The 17,003-nt window shown below is 31.3% G+C and overlaps 2 protein-coding genes across 7 annotated transcripts in view; one reads left to right on the top strand and one right to left on the bottom strand.

The window, feature by feature from the left end:
• The window catches only part of Mwh (multiple wing hairs), a 74,196-nt gene extending 66,797 nt beyond the window's left edge, over nt 1-7,399 (top strand). For 2 of the 3 annotated variants that reach the window (XM_083035245.1, XM_083035244.1), the window contains exons 5-7: nt 1,428-1,719; nt 3,433-3,651; nt 4,104-7,399. In XM_083035245.1, coding sequence (XP_082891371.1) covers nt 1,428-1,719; nt 3,433-3,651; nt 4,104-6,509 — 2,917 coding nt within the window. In that variant the 3' untranslated portion in view covers nt 6,510-7,399. The remainder of the gene's footprint in view (nt 1-1,427; nt 1,720-3,432; nt 3,652-4,103) is intronic. The other variant, XM_083035246.1, reaches the window with a different exon arrangement.
• LOC145934648 (sodium-independent sulfate anion transporter) lies at nt 7,393-16,703 on the bottom strand. 4 transcript variants are annotated; one of them, XM_083035249.1, is made up of 10 exons: nt 16,487-16,703; nt 14,226-14,419; nt 10,859-11,083; nt 10,357-10,552; nt 9,651-9,871; nt 9,002-9,557; nt 8,702-8,928; nt 8,371-8,544; nt 8,109-8,271; nt 7,393-7,680 (listed from the first exon to the last, which is right to left on the bottom strand). In XM_083035249.1, the coding sequence occupies exons 3-10, from the start codon at nt 11,066-11,068 to the stop codon at nt 7,529-7,531; spliced, it is 1,899 nt and encodes a 632-aa protein (XP_082891375.1). In that variant the 5' UTR covers nt 11,069-11,083; nt 14,226-14,419; nt 16,487-16,703; the 3' UTR covers nt 7,393-7,528. The 4 variants fall into 4 exon arrangements, with proteins under 4 accessions (XP_082891375.1, XP_082891374.1, XP_082891376.1 ...); XM_083035248.1 differs by having other exon boundaries at nt 10,859-11,069; XM_083035250.1 differs by lacking the exon at nt 14,226-14,419 and having other exon boundaries at nt 10,859-11,069.
• Nucleotides 16,704-17,003: the final 300 nt, after the last annotated feature.

The raw sequence follows: 17,003 nt of genomic DNA, 5'->3' as shown, positions 1-17,003 counted from the left end.
GCACGTGCATAAAACCGGATCGGTCTTCTTGTCAAGCGAGAAGCTCCGTAATTATGTAATTACTGGCCTTTTTTTCTTTATGTTTTTCGCAATATCTTCACCGTTTATATATCGATTTTTTTTTAAGCAAGAGTGAGAATGTTACTCCCGACATCCATTGGCGTAACTACTTTGTTACACCCGATATTCATTGATATAACTATTGCTCGAACAAAGAGTTTTCTTATTATAATATAATATATATTCTTATATAAATGTTTCATATTTAAAATATCATATATTAAATAATAGAGAATTGTGATAGAATTTTTTTTCAAAATTGTTGACATTAATTAAGTTGCTGATTACGCAGGTTTTTTTCTTTTCAATTTAGAAATTCTCGTCTTGTCACCATGGATTATGTCATATGCAATAAAACACATATATTTTGCGATTACACACACACATATATAATAAATTAATAAACATAAAACATAATAAATTAATAAATAAATAATAATAAATTACTAAGTATTATAATAATAAATATTATATGTGTGTATGTATTTGCAAAATAATATTATAATTTATTAAAAATAAAGAAAACTGGTACATATGCACTGTAAAAAAAAATGTGTTAACTTGACTAAACCGTTCAACTAAATAATATTTTGTTAACTGAACATATAAAAATATTTAAATTAAATCTAACAAAACTTTTGACAAAACGTATTTGACTTAAATACTAATATATGTTCAATTAACAAAACAGTAATTTAGTTGAACGGTTTAGTCAAGTTAACAAATTTTTTTTTTACAGTGTGTACATACTAAAGAAAACTAAATTTTTAGAAAATCAAAACAATAATTTTTAAAAAAGAAACAAATTAAATTTTGAAACTTTGAAACACAAATCAGGCCGAAGACTCAAACTTTTATTTTATGACATACGTACGTGTCTAATTTTTTTAAAATTTTTTTTTTTAAATATATGTTAGTGTTTTTATATTCTTAATAAATCTTTAAATTTAAAGGTTTATTCTTTCTTTTTCTCCTTATTTTTAAATTTCTACACAGGAGATAATTTTCTCTTAGAATTTACCCTGAAAATCATGGTAATTGTGGGACAATATGGTATGGAAAGAATTTTAAAATATGTTTAATTTTACTATGCAGTTTAGTAAAATTAATCAGACATACTTTATATTTTATTGCGATAAATATTAATCAGATAAATTCTCATAAAATTCTTTCCATACCATATTGTCCCACAATTACCATGATTTTCAGGGTAAATTCTAAGAGAAAATTCTCTCAAACATAAAAAACGTAAAAAAAAAATCGAAATTGCAAGTAGATACAATTACAATTAAATAATTTAGTTATATAAAATTAATTAATTATATAAAACATTGGCTGGATTTTTGCAACATATGTCTTTCTTTCAGCTTTGTGCAGGAATTCGCTTCTCCGCCCGCGGACGGAATCACTTTGTTGCTGGAGACTTTACGGGGCGTTCAACTGGCCCAAAGCTCGCCGCCGAGCTCGGGGCAGACCGGGCCGAGAATCGGTACCAGAAGGGCCGCCCTGGACGAGCTCGGATGCGTGGAGTGTCTGGCCGCGTGCGGTGAACGATGCGCCGATGCACCGCGGCTATTAGTACAGGCGCAACCCGGTCTACTGGCTCTCGCGGTTTGTCTGACCAGTAGTCTGAACCGGTCCCGAGTTCTTGCTCTTCAGGTAACAATCGCCACTTCCGTTCGCGAAGCGTCACGATACCGTTAGATAAAAAGGAACAATTAGAACTTGCCATGTCGCGAAATGTCAGCGAAATTCCTTGCCTTCTCCAGCTCATGTCATCGTTCTCCGAACTGTCAAGTTGACTACGATAATGTAATCCAATATGTACATATATGTATATATGTATTTGCCGCTAAACATATATATAATTGATAAATTTAATATTTCCCGTATTTTTATATAAAACACAATAATAAGACAATTATTTATATTTATATCTTAATGTGAATTATTTTTAGATATTGACGCGATGATAGTAAATCAAAATAATAAGACTAGAAACATTTTACGGATTTTAAAGAAGGAAAAAAAATAATAGTTATCAATAAAAGAATAAAATAAAGGAACATTTTACGAATTCTAAGGAAGAGCAAAAATAATAGTCATCGCAGAATTAAATTATATATAATTGATAAACTTCATACTCTCTATATTTTCACATAAAACAGTAATAAGACAATTATTTACATTTGTATCTTAATGTAAATTATTTTTAAAGATATTTACGCGATAATAGTAAATCGAAATAATGCTACAAAAGTAATAAGACTAGAAACATTTTACGAATTTTAAAGAAGAAAAAAAAATAATAGTTATCACAGAATAAAATAAAGGAACATTTTACGGATTCTAATATAATTAATAAATTTAATATTCTTCGTATTTTCACATAAAACAGTAATAAGACAATTATTTATATTTGCATCTCAATTAATTATTTCTAAAAATATTAACGCGATAATAATAAATATAATGTTAGAAAAATAATAAGACTAGAAACATTTTATGGATTTTAAGGAAGGAAAAAAAATAATAGTCATCATAGAAAATGAAATATATATATATATATAAATAATTGATAAAAATATTCTTCGTATTTTCACATAAAATAATAATAAGGCAATTATTTATATTTGCATCTCATTAATTATTTCTAAAAATATTAACGCGATAATAATAAATATAATGCTAGAAAAATAATAAAATTGCACACACTTTTACAGAATTGAAGGAAGGAAAAAAAAATAATAACCATCGGAGAGAGGAAAGAAGTCAAGTTCGCCTCGTGGAATAAGGGTTAATGCTCCTGATTCGGTTATTCAGTTACTTTTCCGGAACGCTCGTAAACGCGTGTCTCGAATAAAAGTAATACACACTCGGGCTGCGACCCGTTATTTCGAGGGTACTCACCGGCGAAACCAGTTTTTATCGTTTCATCCACCAAACGTTATTCGGTCGAGCGCGTCGACGTCATTTCCCAGAGCCTGCACGAGTTTACGTTTTTATTTTTTTATTTTTTTTATTTTTTCTCTCTTTCTTAGCTTTTTTCTCAGGATATGTATCTCTCGCGAGAGAGACCGGATATCGCATAATACGATCAGCGGTCGAGGAATGGTAATTACTTCCACGGCACGCGAACAGGAAGGCTTTACAAAAGTGCGAACGTATATTAGGAGCATATCTGTCTATTCGCGATAATGAAGTTAAAAATAAAAAAATCGAGTCTCCAAAAAAAAATGCGCAATCGCGAAAGAATACTTTCTTTACAGGCGAATTATTTGACGAATTTCGAGTTCTCTGTTAAAATTCCGATCTTATGTCTCTCGGCAAAGTAAGTTAAGTAAATTAAGTTGTGCGATTCTCTCTTTGCAGCTCTTGACGAAAGTGTGCCAAGCGCCAGGTGGACACGAGGCTGTCTCGGAAGCGGTTTCGACCCTGAGACTCAAATACGGGGAAGGAGGGAGATTTCGATTTCTGGCAGGCGCCCTTTTAGCTCCTAGAGCAGCCATCGCGTTGAGAGTCGCGGGGGTTTCGTTTTTAAATGCCTTTTTAAAATCCGCCCCTCGCACACAAACCAGATTGTATATTCAGGTGAGAGATCGTTAGACAAGAAATGTCATTCGATTTTTGCTATATGTACTTTGTTCTTATTTTTCCATTTATTTATGTAACATATTTAAAGATATATATCGTAGTTATAATATATGCGTATATATTTATAAACATTTTATTTTTATTAAATAAATTTAATATTAATAAATATTATAAATATTAATATTATAATTTATATTATATTAATATAAATATTATTTTAAATAAATTTAAATAATATATATAAATAAAATATAAAAATATTTATATATATTATTATAAATTGTATATATTTATAAACATAATGTCTATATAACTTATTTCTTTATTATTCTATTAATATATAATTACGATTAAAAAATAGAGAAGAAAAAAAATGAAAAAAAGAGATATGTTATTTTGAATGCAAAAAAAGACTCTTTATTAACTCCAAATATTTCGCTTTCCTTCAGGCTGAAGCCTGCGAAGCTGGCCTAGAGCCGCAGATACTTCACGAATGGTTAAAGGAATTCGACGGACGCGAGGAGGACACTCTGACCGATTTACTGCACAAGGAAGTCCAAAAGTGGACGCACAACTGCGTCGACGTGGACGCCCTGCAGCGCAGGATGATGCGCGCGGAGGAAACTTGCAGAATACTCAGCAAAAAAGTATCGCTCCTGCAGATGCAACTCGAGAAACAGAACGAATGTAATCTGGAGGAGCGAAATAACAAATCCGCGACGACAATCTTAACCGCCGTCAAAAGTCCGAAGGTATCCTCGAACGGGGAGGACGAGGGTATCAGCTCGTCGGAGAGATCCAGCAGCCCCGAAGACACGAAACATCCAGGGAAGATCAATCGGCAGAAGACCTCGCCTACGCAGAGCAACGATCAGGAAACGACCATAGACGACGTGATCGAGGAGCTGAGGATCATCGTGAAGGACGCCGAGGAAGAATTCAGTGAGAAGACTCAACAGGAGCTGAACCGTCGTGCTATGAACATCGATCAGGAGATCGTCCGTAACGAGCAGGAATCGCCGAAAGCCAAATTGTACAGATCGAATTCCAAGATCTCGTTGAACAACTCCGAGAGTTACATGTACGAAAAGATATCCAAGAGGTCGAACGCGGGCTCCAGGGCGTCCCAGAATCAGACCAAGGACGAGCAGGTGACTTATTTCGGCAACGATCAGGATTACAGTACGGACTCGAGTGGCGCGAAGAGGCTGAATCCCTCGGGTGGGCCGCGCAAAACGTCAAAGTCGTCGATGGAGGGTAGCGTGAAGATCATCGTCAAGGGACCCGACGTGGAGGAGGCGATAATCCCGGCCATCCTGCATCCCCAACCGCCGAGAAGAGCTCCCCCGTGTTTATCCGTCATTATGGCCGCCAGACACTGCGATCTCGCCGATCACGCGGAAATCTACAACTCTCACGACGAGGAAATCGAGGAGGAAACTCTGGGTGACGGTAGCGATTCTCTGCTGAGCGCATCCAGGCTCAAGTATAACGGCAAACATCAGGTCTACGAGGGACAAGTTAGCGGTGTCAACGGGAATCAGCTGCAGAAGTCGGACAAGAACGAGGCTGTCAAGTTCGAAAAGGGTAGCGACTTCGAGGAGAGCGAAAATACGAAGAACGGGAAGATCGGGAGAAGCTGCGAGACCTCGAAGTCGAGGGTTCCGGCGAATGTCGAGCCGAGCAACAGACAAATGGACGTTTACAGACAATTCGAGTCCAGTCCCAAAGGGGTCGAGATGTCCTCCGGACGATCCGTCGATCAACCTCGAGCGATTCGTCGACATAGCTCCAAGTACAGAAGCGAGATAGAGAAGAGGAAGCACTTGCGTCGTTCGGCGAGTCACGATTATCTCGAATCGAACGTGTCCAGTCCGTCGCAGTCGAGACAGTCGGGTGGCAGAGTGGAGTGTCGCATCAGGAAGTTCGAGAGTTTGAATTCCTTCGACGAGCACCGGAGTTTGCAGAATTACGGCAGGTCGAACGGCTCGGAGAACCTTAACAAACGAGACCAGGCGTTGCTGCTGGCCGATCCTTCCAGGTCCAAGATGCGAAGATCGGAATCCTTTCATCAGGTGTCCCATCGGTCGAAGAGCTCCTCGAAAGGAGAAAGTGACAGCGATCTCTTCTACATCACGGACTTTAATCTGGAGCCTCTCGTCACGAGGAGACCGCGATCGATAGACGCGCCAAAGTCTCCTAATCCGCTGACCAAGTCTCTGGACAGGATTGACGAGGGTCTAGACTCGATGGTCGACATCGTCATTACGCAAGAGCAGAATCAGTGGAATAAAGGGAGACGTCAATCAAAGACGGCCAAATCCTGCGACGAGAAACAACTCGGCAGATCAAAGTCCATCAGACTCGATGACTTTTGCGGTTCTTTCGAGCTGAATAAGCAGACGAAGCGAGACAACGTCGCTTCTAGGAACCGGCATTCGAAGAATGAAGAATCCCTGCTGTATCACGTGAACAATAAGCAGTTGAGGAACGACGAGTTTTACGAACAACAGAGAACTCGCGAATGGAATTATCATAACGAGTTGAATTATGCCAAGAGCAAGGACGACCTAAGCTCGGAAGAGTCACCGGTAATATTGAAGAGCGGCATGAGACACAATTCCTTCTGTCAGAAGGATAACATCGGCAACAAGTTCTCCGGCAAACCGAACGAATCGGCAATCTTCGCCGGACGAACTTACGATACATTTGGCCTTGGAAAGAATCGCTTCAACGCCGGCAAATATTCGGGGAATCAGCAGATCAAGGAGAGCCCAATCGGCAGAAGAAACACGACCTCCTCGTTGATTGGAAAACGTGGAAAGGTGACGGATGTCGTCTCGGGGCTTTATTAAATGTGTGAATTTTCTACGAGGTTCTAAAGAATCAATAAAAATAGAAAATCTCCATCTTTTTCTATATAACAAATAAAATAACATATATAATTCTTCTTTAATTAATTCAAAAACAAAGTAACTAATATATCAAGTCAAATTTTATCAAGTAACACAAGTCATATTTTTATTAAATAAAATAACAAATTTATTTCATTTGCTAAATTTTAAAGCTCTGTTGTAGAAATCATTTTGAACAAAAAATTCTATTAGAAAATTGATGTAAAAAGATGATTATCTCATTTTTAATTTAAAATAAAATTTGACAGTAAAAAAGTTTCATCACTATTACTCATCAATATTTTCCTGTGACAAAGTAGCAAGATATTAGTTCTGACAAATTGTGATTTCAATAAAATTGTATATAAGAAAACACAAAGACAAAAATACGAACGATATAATTTTATACATCGAATACATTATTTTCTATCAAATAGAAATCGATTAGAAAATAAGAACGATTTTGAGTGCAATATTTTTGAGTATTATGTTGTTATATCCTTATGTATAATTATATTTACATCGAATATTATACAACGAATAAATGTTTAATGATAAATAAATTTTGGTAATGGGCTCCTGCGTGCCTTCACTACGTTGTGTGATATGGTTCATTATTAACAACGATTTTATATATGCAATAGTAGTTTAAGCACTAACATCAAGACTATATTTCTTAAATTTCTATATATTACATGTATATAATAAATATAAAAACGAATCCTGATTCTTATAAATTAAGAAAAAATAACGTTTAGGCCAAGCAATAAAGTTATTAACTTCTAAATTACAAAAATTATTCTTTGCATTGGGGGAAATAAGAATAAGACTTTTATGTTAAGAAATGACTTTATTTCTATATCGCTTTTAATTTATTGTTTTGTATACTTAACATCAAATAAAGAGATTATGTTATATTCTATTTAATTAAAACTTTTTGTTCTGCATTGATATTAAATAAGATCGCATGAGATTTAATTTCAGCTCGCAGTTGCATGTAAAAGAGTGCTTGTAACCTCGCTGAGCTCATGGCAGGAACCACGTGCATTTCTATGAACCATTTCTGAATTATTTAATGCTAAAGGCGCATATTTGTCATGTGTTTGTTCGAGAAATTGATGCGAAAATTTATCTGAAAGTAAAACGAAACGCATAAATATATTTCCTGCGTATATAAAAATAAAATGTATTTTTTAATTCTAATATTATAGTAATTAATATTATAATTGATATATGTCGATTTCTCCTTTATTTTAAAATCATCAAAACTGAGCATTATTTTACTCTAAAAGATTTTCCTTGATTTCTCACTCTTATTCTAATATATATGCGCAGAATAAAAATGTCTTTGCTGTCTTTCGCTTTCTTTCACATTTTTATCATTTCGTAGAGATGTGATTATACAGCAAATGTAAATAAAACAACACAAGAAAAAAATCTTAATTTAAAGAAATCTTATAATTAAAGAAAAAGGGGCTTAAAACAAAAGAAAATTGAAATAGAAAATTGTAATATAAAAGAAATCGACTATATTGCAATTATAATAGATGATTCGATTACCTTGAGTTGTCGATAATAAGTAAGAGAGCTCTTCTTGAGTCGAAACGTACTGAAACTCGTCGCCGCAGGCGCCTTTCAAAACAGTAACAACATCTGATCTTGGATTGTAGAAGTACAAAGCCTGTTTACGGCTACTAAATTCATTAATCAATGTTTTTATACCCTAAATTAAAAAAAGCAATGTTAAAAGTTTAAATTTAAATACGTCTTATCATGTTGTATCTTTAACTATATTATATTATTTGATTTTCAAAAAGGTTACCTTAGCAGCCGTAAAATCTGCTCCTAAAATATATCTGCAATCGACAACAACTGGCACTTGACTAGATCCTTGTTTTATAGCAGCATTGCCAACCGACTGCTTTATAAAATCGACAGCTGGGAAATACAAACTATTTCCTGGAGTCACCAACAAGTAATCTGCGCCAGAATCAGTCTAAAAAACGATATAAATATCATATTAAAATAAGAAGTTAGTCACAAAATCATGAAATTATTTGTCAAGTTTAACTCTTTTCTTTTCACAGCGCTACAACTAATACCTTAGACCGATGAACCAGAAAAAAAATATTCTTTGACTTTTTACTACCTACTGTACATTTGTCGATGTGAACTGTAGGTCTTGCGGAGGGATACAATAAGAACATCAAATTTATGCCGACACCCGACAAAATACCGTATTCCACACCAATAACGAGGCAAAGCAAGAAAGTAACGAACATCGGTATAAGATCCTTTTTGCTCGATTTCCATATTAGTTTCACAACTTCGTATTCGATCATATATATCACCGCGCAAATGATCACTGCTGATAATGAAGCTAAAAAAAATATAATAATTATGCCAAACTGCTATTTATTTATTGTGCGGCATTGCAGTGAAAAGCTCCCTACCTTTTGGAATAAAGTAAAAGTAGGGCGTGAGGAGACTGAGAGCCAGCAGAATCAGAATTCCGGTGTATAAACCACCCATCGGCGTCTTCACCCCGCTGGCATGATTCACCGCTGATCTACTGAACGAGCCTGTAACCGGCATAGAACTCACGCAAGACCCAAGAACGTTGCAAATCCCGAGCGTCAGGAGCTCTTGGGTAGCGTCGACCTTACCCTCGTTCATAAAAGCCTTAGCTATGGCTACGTTGCCGAGTACAGCTATGATCGGTACTAATACTATGGCGGTATTCAATTCGGAACACATTTGCGTGAAGGTATAGGTTTGATTGTTCACTCGTGTGGAAAAGGCTGGCAAGCCAAATGGTGGAAGACCAGATCTCACCGGACCCGTCAGAATAAACGGCGATCCAGACTCGGACGAGTCGTATTTGTACGCGATGAAGGAGCAAATGACGACGACGATAGCATTTCGCGCTGTGGAGATCAGCCATATCGTCTTCGTAAAGATCTTCTTTGATTTTTTGCCAACGTTGTTTAATTTGACGTCCTTCATTTTCTGTAAAATACGTATAAAAGTCATTTCGAGAAGATATATCAAATGTATGTATAATACAAATATATGTGTTAAATATAAAATATGAAAATTTACCCTAAATAACAATAGAATGACGATGCAAGAAAAACTCATCCCGGCGTCCCATAAATTCGTGTCACCGATATTCTGAAAAACTTTTGTCAGAGTATCCAAAAATCCTTGCGATGAGATTTTTAGACCTAACAGACCCTTCAATTGCGAAGCGACGATTATGAGAGACGTTGCTGACGTAAAGCCTACAGTCACCGGTATCGAGATAAAATCTATAAGTACACCTAAAAAAATTATGTTTTATATGAAAAATTAACAATTAAAGATGGACAATCAAAAGTACAAAAATAAAATTTCCCAAAATTGCTTAAAAATGGCAAGAACCTATTTTTTTAATTAATTAACATTTAAAAAATTACTATTATAATATAAATAAAAATTACAATAAGTACAAATATAAAAATTTTTAATAATAAATTTATTTTAATTAAAATAACTTCTTTCATTAAATTTAAAAACAATTCTTTCTAAAAAATTCAATTTATTTTTTATCTATATTAAATCCTTCAATTCCAAAAATTAAATATGGTTTATAAATTACTCAATATATATAATTTATAAATCGCCGAATTTATATCTTGCGTATTTAAATAAAAACAATGTTTCATTCGAAATTTATATTATATTGAATATCTAATAACGCTAATAATATCTAATAATCATTTTTAAATAACAGCATTTTTTTTATTCGTCGTATGTCAGAGCGTACCTAAACGTAAACATGCCATTAATAATTGCAGGCAGCCAGATAAGAATGCGAGAAGTATGGCAAAGTCTGCATTCTTCCCTCGCACATAATCGTGAGTCATTAATGCCATAAGAGCGGTGGGTCCAATCGTAATATCTTTACAGGAGCCGAATATCACGTAAATTATCGCTCCCATGAACGCCGAGTAGAGACCATACTGAAAGAAGAGACGCTGTATTACTATGATATATTCTCAATTGTAGAAAATACAGCGTATTATATTATAATATTAATAAAATATATAATACAATATATAATAAATAATAATATTATGTATATAATATATAATATAATATATAATATAAAATATAATATAAAAAATATATAATATTATATATATAATATATTATAATAATATTATTATTCATTGTTAATTTCCTATAATACTAGTAAATATATGCAGGCATATTTGAGTAATATTTCGTATTTTATCTACGCGAAATGATATTGCTTTATTGTATACCTGAGGCTCCAAACCGGCTAATGTCGCGTATGCGAGTCCCTGCGGCATAACTGTGAGACCAACTGTGATGCCGGCTATGAAATCGCTGAGGAACTTTTCCGAATCGTATTTCGGTAGCCATGCTAAGATGGGCAAGCGTCTCAACGCTAATTTACGTAGCTGATCGATGCATGTTTTTCTTCTCTTCCAGCGTTCGGCCTCAGTCGCCATTCTGAATTAAACCAGCTTCATGAGCAAAGCGATAAACAAATATATGTATGTACATAGAATCTTTCTATTATTTTTCTATATATTACTCTATATATTATTTTCTATATATTATTTCTATATTTTTTAAAATAAAATCGTATGCTAATAGTGTGTTAAGAGATTTTAACATTTTTGTACGCGGACGAATGAATATATTTGCCCTTTGAGATTAATTTATCTATAGAAAGAAAGATTAGACCAATTGCATAGTATCGGATTACGTATGTTTCTTATTTTATAATCACTTTACTTACAAACATTATTTTATTATACTAGAACAATAAACTCGAAAAATCATCTGCGGTAATAGGAGAATATAATTTGCAAAGAGGTAGTGTCGATAGTGCGGCAAGAAATGTCTTTTAATATGTCCGATAAATCATCTGCGGTAATAGGAGAATATAATTTGCAAAGAGGTAGTGTCGATAGTGCGGCATTAAATGTCTTTTAATATGTCCGAAAAATCGTCTGAGTGAATAGGAATACATGTTATGCAAAGAGGTTGTTCGAAGTAACGTCGGTAATGAAGGTTGGTAAATTATCGACGTTATTATCGACGTTATTATCGATAAATTAGCAACCTTTATTACCGACGTTACTTCGATCTACCTCTTTGCATAATATGTATTCCTATTAACTCAGGCGATTTTTCGGACCTGAAAAGACACATATTGCTACACTATACCTCTTCGCAAAATATGTTCCCCTATTAACTCAGACGATTTTTCGAGCGCAATAAGACATATATTATTGTTCGTTAAATCTCTTCGCAAAATATAATCTGTTAATTTAGATGAATTATCGAAGATATTAAAAGACTCGTATTATTGCACGTTAAAATTGCATTAATAATTATCTGTAAATTAATAACAAACGAATTTTAAAACGAATTTCAAAACAAGAATGCATTTTTAACACATTATCATTAAATTTTCCAAACTTTTGTCATAAATCGATTATATCTTAGAGAATTTTAGAGATAGAGAGAAATAGAGAAAGCAATATGTAAAAAAATATATATATATTTATTTATTAAAAAAAAATATATATATTTATTCAAAATATATAAAATTAAAATCTCTCAACCACACAGAGTTTTATGATGTTTTATATAGGTATTATGATGTTTTCTGAATTGTGTGACACTGATAAGAGATATTCGTATTTTTGCCATAGAATATATGTATAATAATAAATTTCATGACGCTACTCTCTCATGTTTACATTTATAAATATATTTATGCATGTATGCAAATGTTGTAAATACAATTGTGTGAATAAAAATGAGAACTTTGATTGTAATCTTATGTACGAGTGCTTTAAATATAAATTAAAATTAATCATTTATATATAGTATATATATACATATATATATTAATATATATGTATTTAGATTTCATATCGATCGTTTATAAATATATAAAAATATATAAAAATACATTTTATATATATATATATATATATATATATATATATATATATATATGTACTGTGATTAATTCTTCCCGATTGCTCCGAATGAATCAGTCATGCTATTATCTGGATCCGCGTATATATATGTTTATCATGAAAGAATTGATAGTAGAAATTATCGTGAAACTCATAAACTTGCGGTATAAGATTACATATCGCACGTCCTTGGAAAAAATATACTACTATTAAAATTTACCATAGATGAGACAAATGTAGAATTGCAACAATAATTGAGGATTGAGCGAGTCTCCGCAAAAGATAAATGCTTTCACTGGGAGAGAAACGGATTTCGCCAAACATGTATATTTCGTTTCTCTCTTTCTCTCCCTCTCTCTCTCTCTCTCTCTGACAATGAGATCACTTTAATTCATAGAAGTTATTTCCGTGTTATGAAATTTATTATTTCGTCGAAATTGCACTCAAAGTTTGCACTCGCGATTGTAAATTCCGACAGATCCGGTAGACTGAAAGTACGAATGTCTCGTCGAGTTCCTTATATACCCGGATAACGAACCGAACTTATGTTGGCTGGGGAAAAGTTGCTGTTAACCTTCGCACTTTTTTACAGAAATCACGAAAAATACGCGTTAAATGTGTGATCGATATTCTTATGTATGTATATCCGGCTAAATATATCTATTACAATTCGTTTTAAAAAAAATATGTTTTTGCGTCTTAAAAACTTTCAATCGTATTAAATAATCGTGTTAAAAATATATATACATATATGTAATTATAATACATATAAATAAGAAAGAGAAATAATTATAGAAAAAATTAATGCGATCACACTCTGATCTATATTGTAATATATAATACTTTTTAAAAAATATCAAAATTCTTTATTTCGCAAGCTATATAAAAAATTAACAAAAAACTGTTTTTTAGAAAAAAAAATACTATATAAGCTATATATAATAAGTCATATAAAATTATATATAATTATACATAACTTACATAGAATTTTATATATTTCAATATAATTGTATGTTGTTATATATAATTATATATACAACATTTTTTACCGAGTTTATAATAATTATATTTAATTTTTGAAAAAAATACAGACTAAAGAATAGTGTTTAATTTTTCGTATAAATCTATCGAAGAATCTTGAAATTTTTTTAAATATATTATTATATTATCTATATTATATCATCTATATTATCTTACATATACATATATGTAGATGTATGTAATTTTTATCAAATAATCTTATATTATAAATATATTTACAAAAAACATATATATATTATAAATATATTTATTTTTTGAAAAAAAAAAACAGACTGAAGAATAGTGTTTAATTTTTCGTATAAGACTGTAAAATAAAGAGTCTTAAAATTTTTCATCTTAAAGTATTATATATTATATAATAGATCAGAGAGTAATCGCATTAATTTTTTTCTATAATATAAATGTTTCTAATTATTAGAAACTTGTATGCATTATTTTTAAAAAAATTTCAAGACCGTCCTATTAATCATTGATTATCGAGCCGTAATACTTTCCAAATAACAAAAAAGTTATGCAGATTGCGCGCTTAATGAACACGATTGCTAGCCTTCGATGTTTTTTTTTTTTTTCTTCATCGATCGATTATGCGTTCAACGCACGATTAAAATCCATCTTTGCACACACATACCTGATTGAGAATTTTATACTGATCAGAATTTTATTCTCCGATTAGGGGCCCCAAACAACAAATTAGGAGTCGTCAAAGGGCGTGTAAGTGTGAACGATGTCCGGTAACATTTTTCGTGGAATACCGTTTATCCATATTGACCCCATTGTTCACTAGGTCGTCCGAAGGAGCCGATGAAAAGACTCTGCATCAATCTATTCGAAAGCGAATATTAGCCTTGAATCACTTATATACGGAAAAAAATATATATTAATTACCATAGCTAAATTTTCAGTATCCCTTATATTATCTGAAATTTAATTATATTATGTCTAAATTTTAGCTACGATAACTAATATTTTTTTAATTATAATTTAACGGGGAATTTCCTACTAAATTATAGCTTAAATATTTGAATTTTTATTAATGGTAATATTTTAAGATATTAATATTATTTTAATTTTTATTAATATTTCAATATTTATTAATATTAATATTATTAATATATAATATTATTAATATTAATATTTTAAAATATTAATATTAATAAAAATTCTAATTTTTTTAGATTATAATTTTAAAATATTAATATTTTTTCCGTATACTTCGAATTTTATAGAATATATATTCATGTGATTTTTTTTCTCTCTCATCGTGGTTTTCTAAATAAAGAAGCGAAATCTCTATGTGGATGTTACACGTAATTTAATGATAATAATTGTGCATCCTCGCGTGTATTGAGGTCTCATGACAGCAGGAATGCACTTTATACTTTATACATCATCTCTGTTAGATCGGATAAATTGAGCTAAATTGTGACCGAAATATGCGGCTATCAATAACAATAATAGTTAGCCAGATGACGCCAGAAAGGAGACGAAAATTAATATAGAATTAAAAAAATGCATCGATTAAGAATCAGAATAAGAGAATAAAAAACGTTTTGTTTTGTTTCATTCTTGTAAGTTCAATAAACAAGTTTTTTTTGCATTCAAATTGTAAAGTAAATTATATTGTAAAAACATGTGTAATGTGTGTGTGTGTGTGTGTGTGTGTGTGTGTGCAAAAAAATCTATCATTTTCTACAGTTGCCAATCATTTAATTTGAAGTACATATATACGATTATCGAGCGATTTTAATGGCTTGAAGAATGTGATGAATTTGCGCTGACAATAATCATCAGTTTCCAGAGTTTCGTAAACAGACCAGTTCAAGATCTTAATAATAGCTAAAACCATTAATGATTTATTATACGAGATATTATATAGTTCGATTCATTTGAATATTAATTAAATTTTATATCTTATCTTATCTAAACACTCTTAAAATTTTTATGAAATTGATTTCGTTATAATATCGAGATATGAAATATAATTTTATACTATGATAATATATCGAAGTTTCTTAAAACGAAAATATCTCATTAAAATAATTACATTATATAAATAAATAAATAAATAAAATAAATATATATATATTTTTTTTTTTTTTTATGAGATATATATATATATTTTTTTTAATGAGATATTTTAATGAGATATTTTCGTTTAAAAAAAATGTGAACGTCAAATTTATATATCATACTAATAATATAATAAAACCCCAATATTTTTAATGACAATTTTCGCAGATATCCTTTTAATAACAAATTCTTGAATCAATTTTAGAAATTTTTTTCTCAATGAAAATGTCGAGGCATCAATAAAATTTCCATTAACGAAACTATATTCTTCAGTTAATTACTTTAAAATAGAATTTTAATTTGAGGATTAATTAAATTGGAAACTTACAAAATATGATAAGCTTCCTGCACAACATTTTTGTTGAGAAAAAAATCGTCTCCAATGGAAAATTCTGTATTCTGTGTATATATACATATATATATACATATTATAATGTGTGTGTATATGTAATATAATATTTACGTATATCTAATAACGTAAATTAACAAAAATTAATATAAATATTTTTAAAATAAATGTATTATATATTTCAAAATTTAATACTCATAATGTTACTTCTTTTAAAATAAAAATTTCTTAATTATAAATTTATAAATATGCTTGAATCGCTATATCTAATTCTGTGTCGTACTTAATCAAAAATTATAATTAATTCATTAAAATTATAATTAAATAATTAATAAATAATAAGTATAAATAATTTAAAAAATCGCGATATTGTCGTTTGATATTATTTGTTAATTAACATTTTTTATAAATATTTTCCTCATAAAAAGATGTGTATTATTTTATTTTATTTAACCTAAAAACCCACTTACAGATGAGAAGATGCTCCGTAGTTGATGCGTCGAAATAAATCCAGGATATATTCACGAAAATATCATAGAAAATATTTTCATCTTACGCGTAAAAGTCGCAACAAAATCACGTTCACAACAATCTTGAGATCTCGTCGTGAAATTGACCCAAATTCCAAATCGCGGACACTGACTGAACGATTGGTCACTAAACCGGCGTCTGACGTCAGCAAGTCCATAGTGACGCAGGGCTGCCAATTCTAGCAAACAAAATAATATATTGACAAGTCTGTTCATTTTATTTACGCTTTAGGGTAAATGCGAAGATGTCAAAAATTTTCTCTCCAATTTTTTTTATTTATATATATATATTTTTTATTGTATTTAGAGATATAAAAAAAAGCTTTTTCGAAAAATTTGCTTTTATATTACTTTTTCGATGATATTGATCAATATCGAAATGTCACTTTTCTCTCTCTCTCTCTCTCTCTCTCTCTCTCTCTCTCTCTCTCTCTCTCTCTCTCTCTCTCCCCCCTCC

Source organism: Prenolepis imparis, unplaced genomic scaffold, assembly GCF_030444845.1.
Source record: "Prenolepis imparis isolate NDT839.2.m4 unplaced genomic scaffold, iyPreImpa1.0 SCAF_4, whole genome shotgun sequence".
Taxonomy (NCBI): Eukaryota; Metazoa; Arthropoda; class Insecta; order Hymenoptera; family Formicidae; genus Prenolepis; species Prenolepis imparis.
This window is presented reverse-complemented; position numbering and strand designations above follow the sequence as displayed.

What these genes read in the sequence shown, in the direction of transcription:
- LOC145934648 (XM_083035249.1), bottom strand. Translation starts at nt 11,068, where the DNA reads ATGGCGACTGAGGCCGAACGCTGGAAGAGAAGAAAAACATGCATCGAT. An exon ending in TCATTCTATTGTTATTTAGG is followed by an intron (nt 9,558 to 9,650) that starts GTAAATTTTCAT and finishes CGTATTTTACAG; the next exon opens with AAAATGAAGGACGTCAAATT. An exon ending in TTCACATCGACAAATGTACA is followed by an intron (nt 8,545 to 8,701) that starts GTAGGTAGTAAA and finishes ATCGTTTTTTAG; the next exon opens with ACTGATTCTGGCGCAGATTA.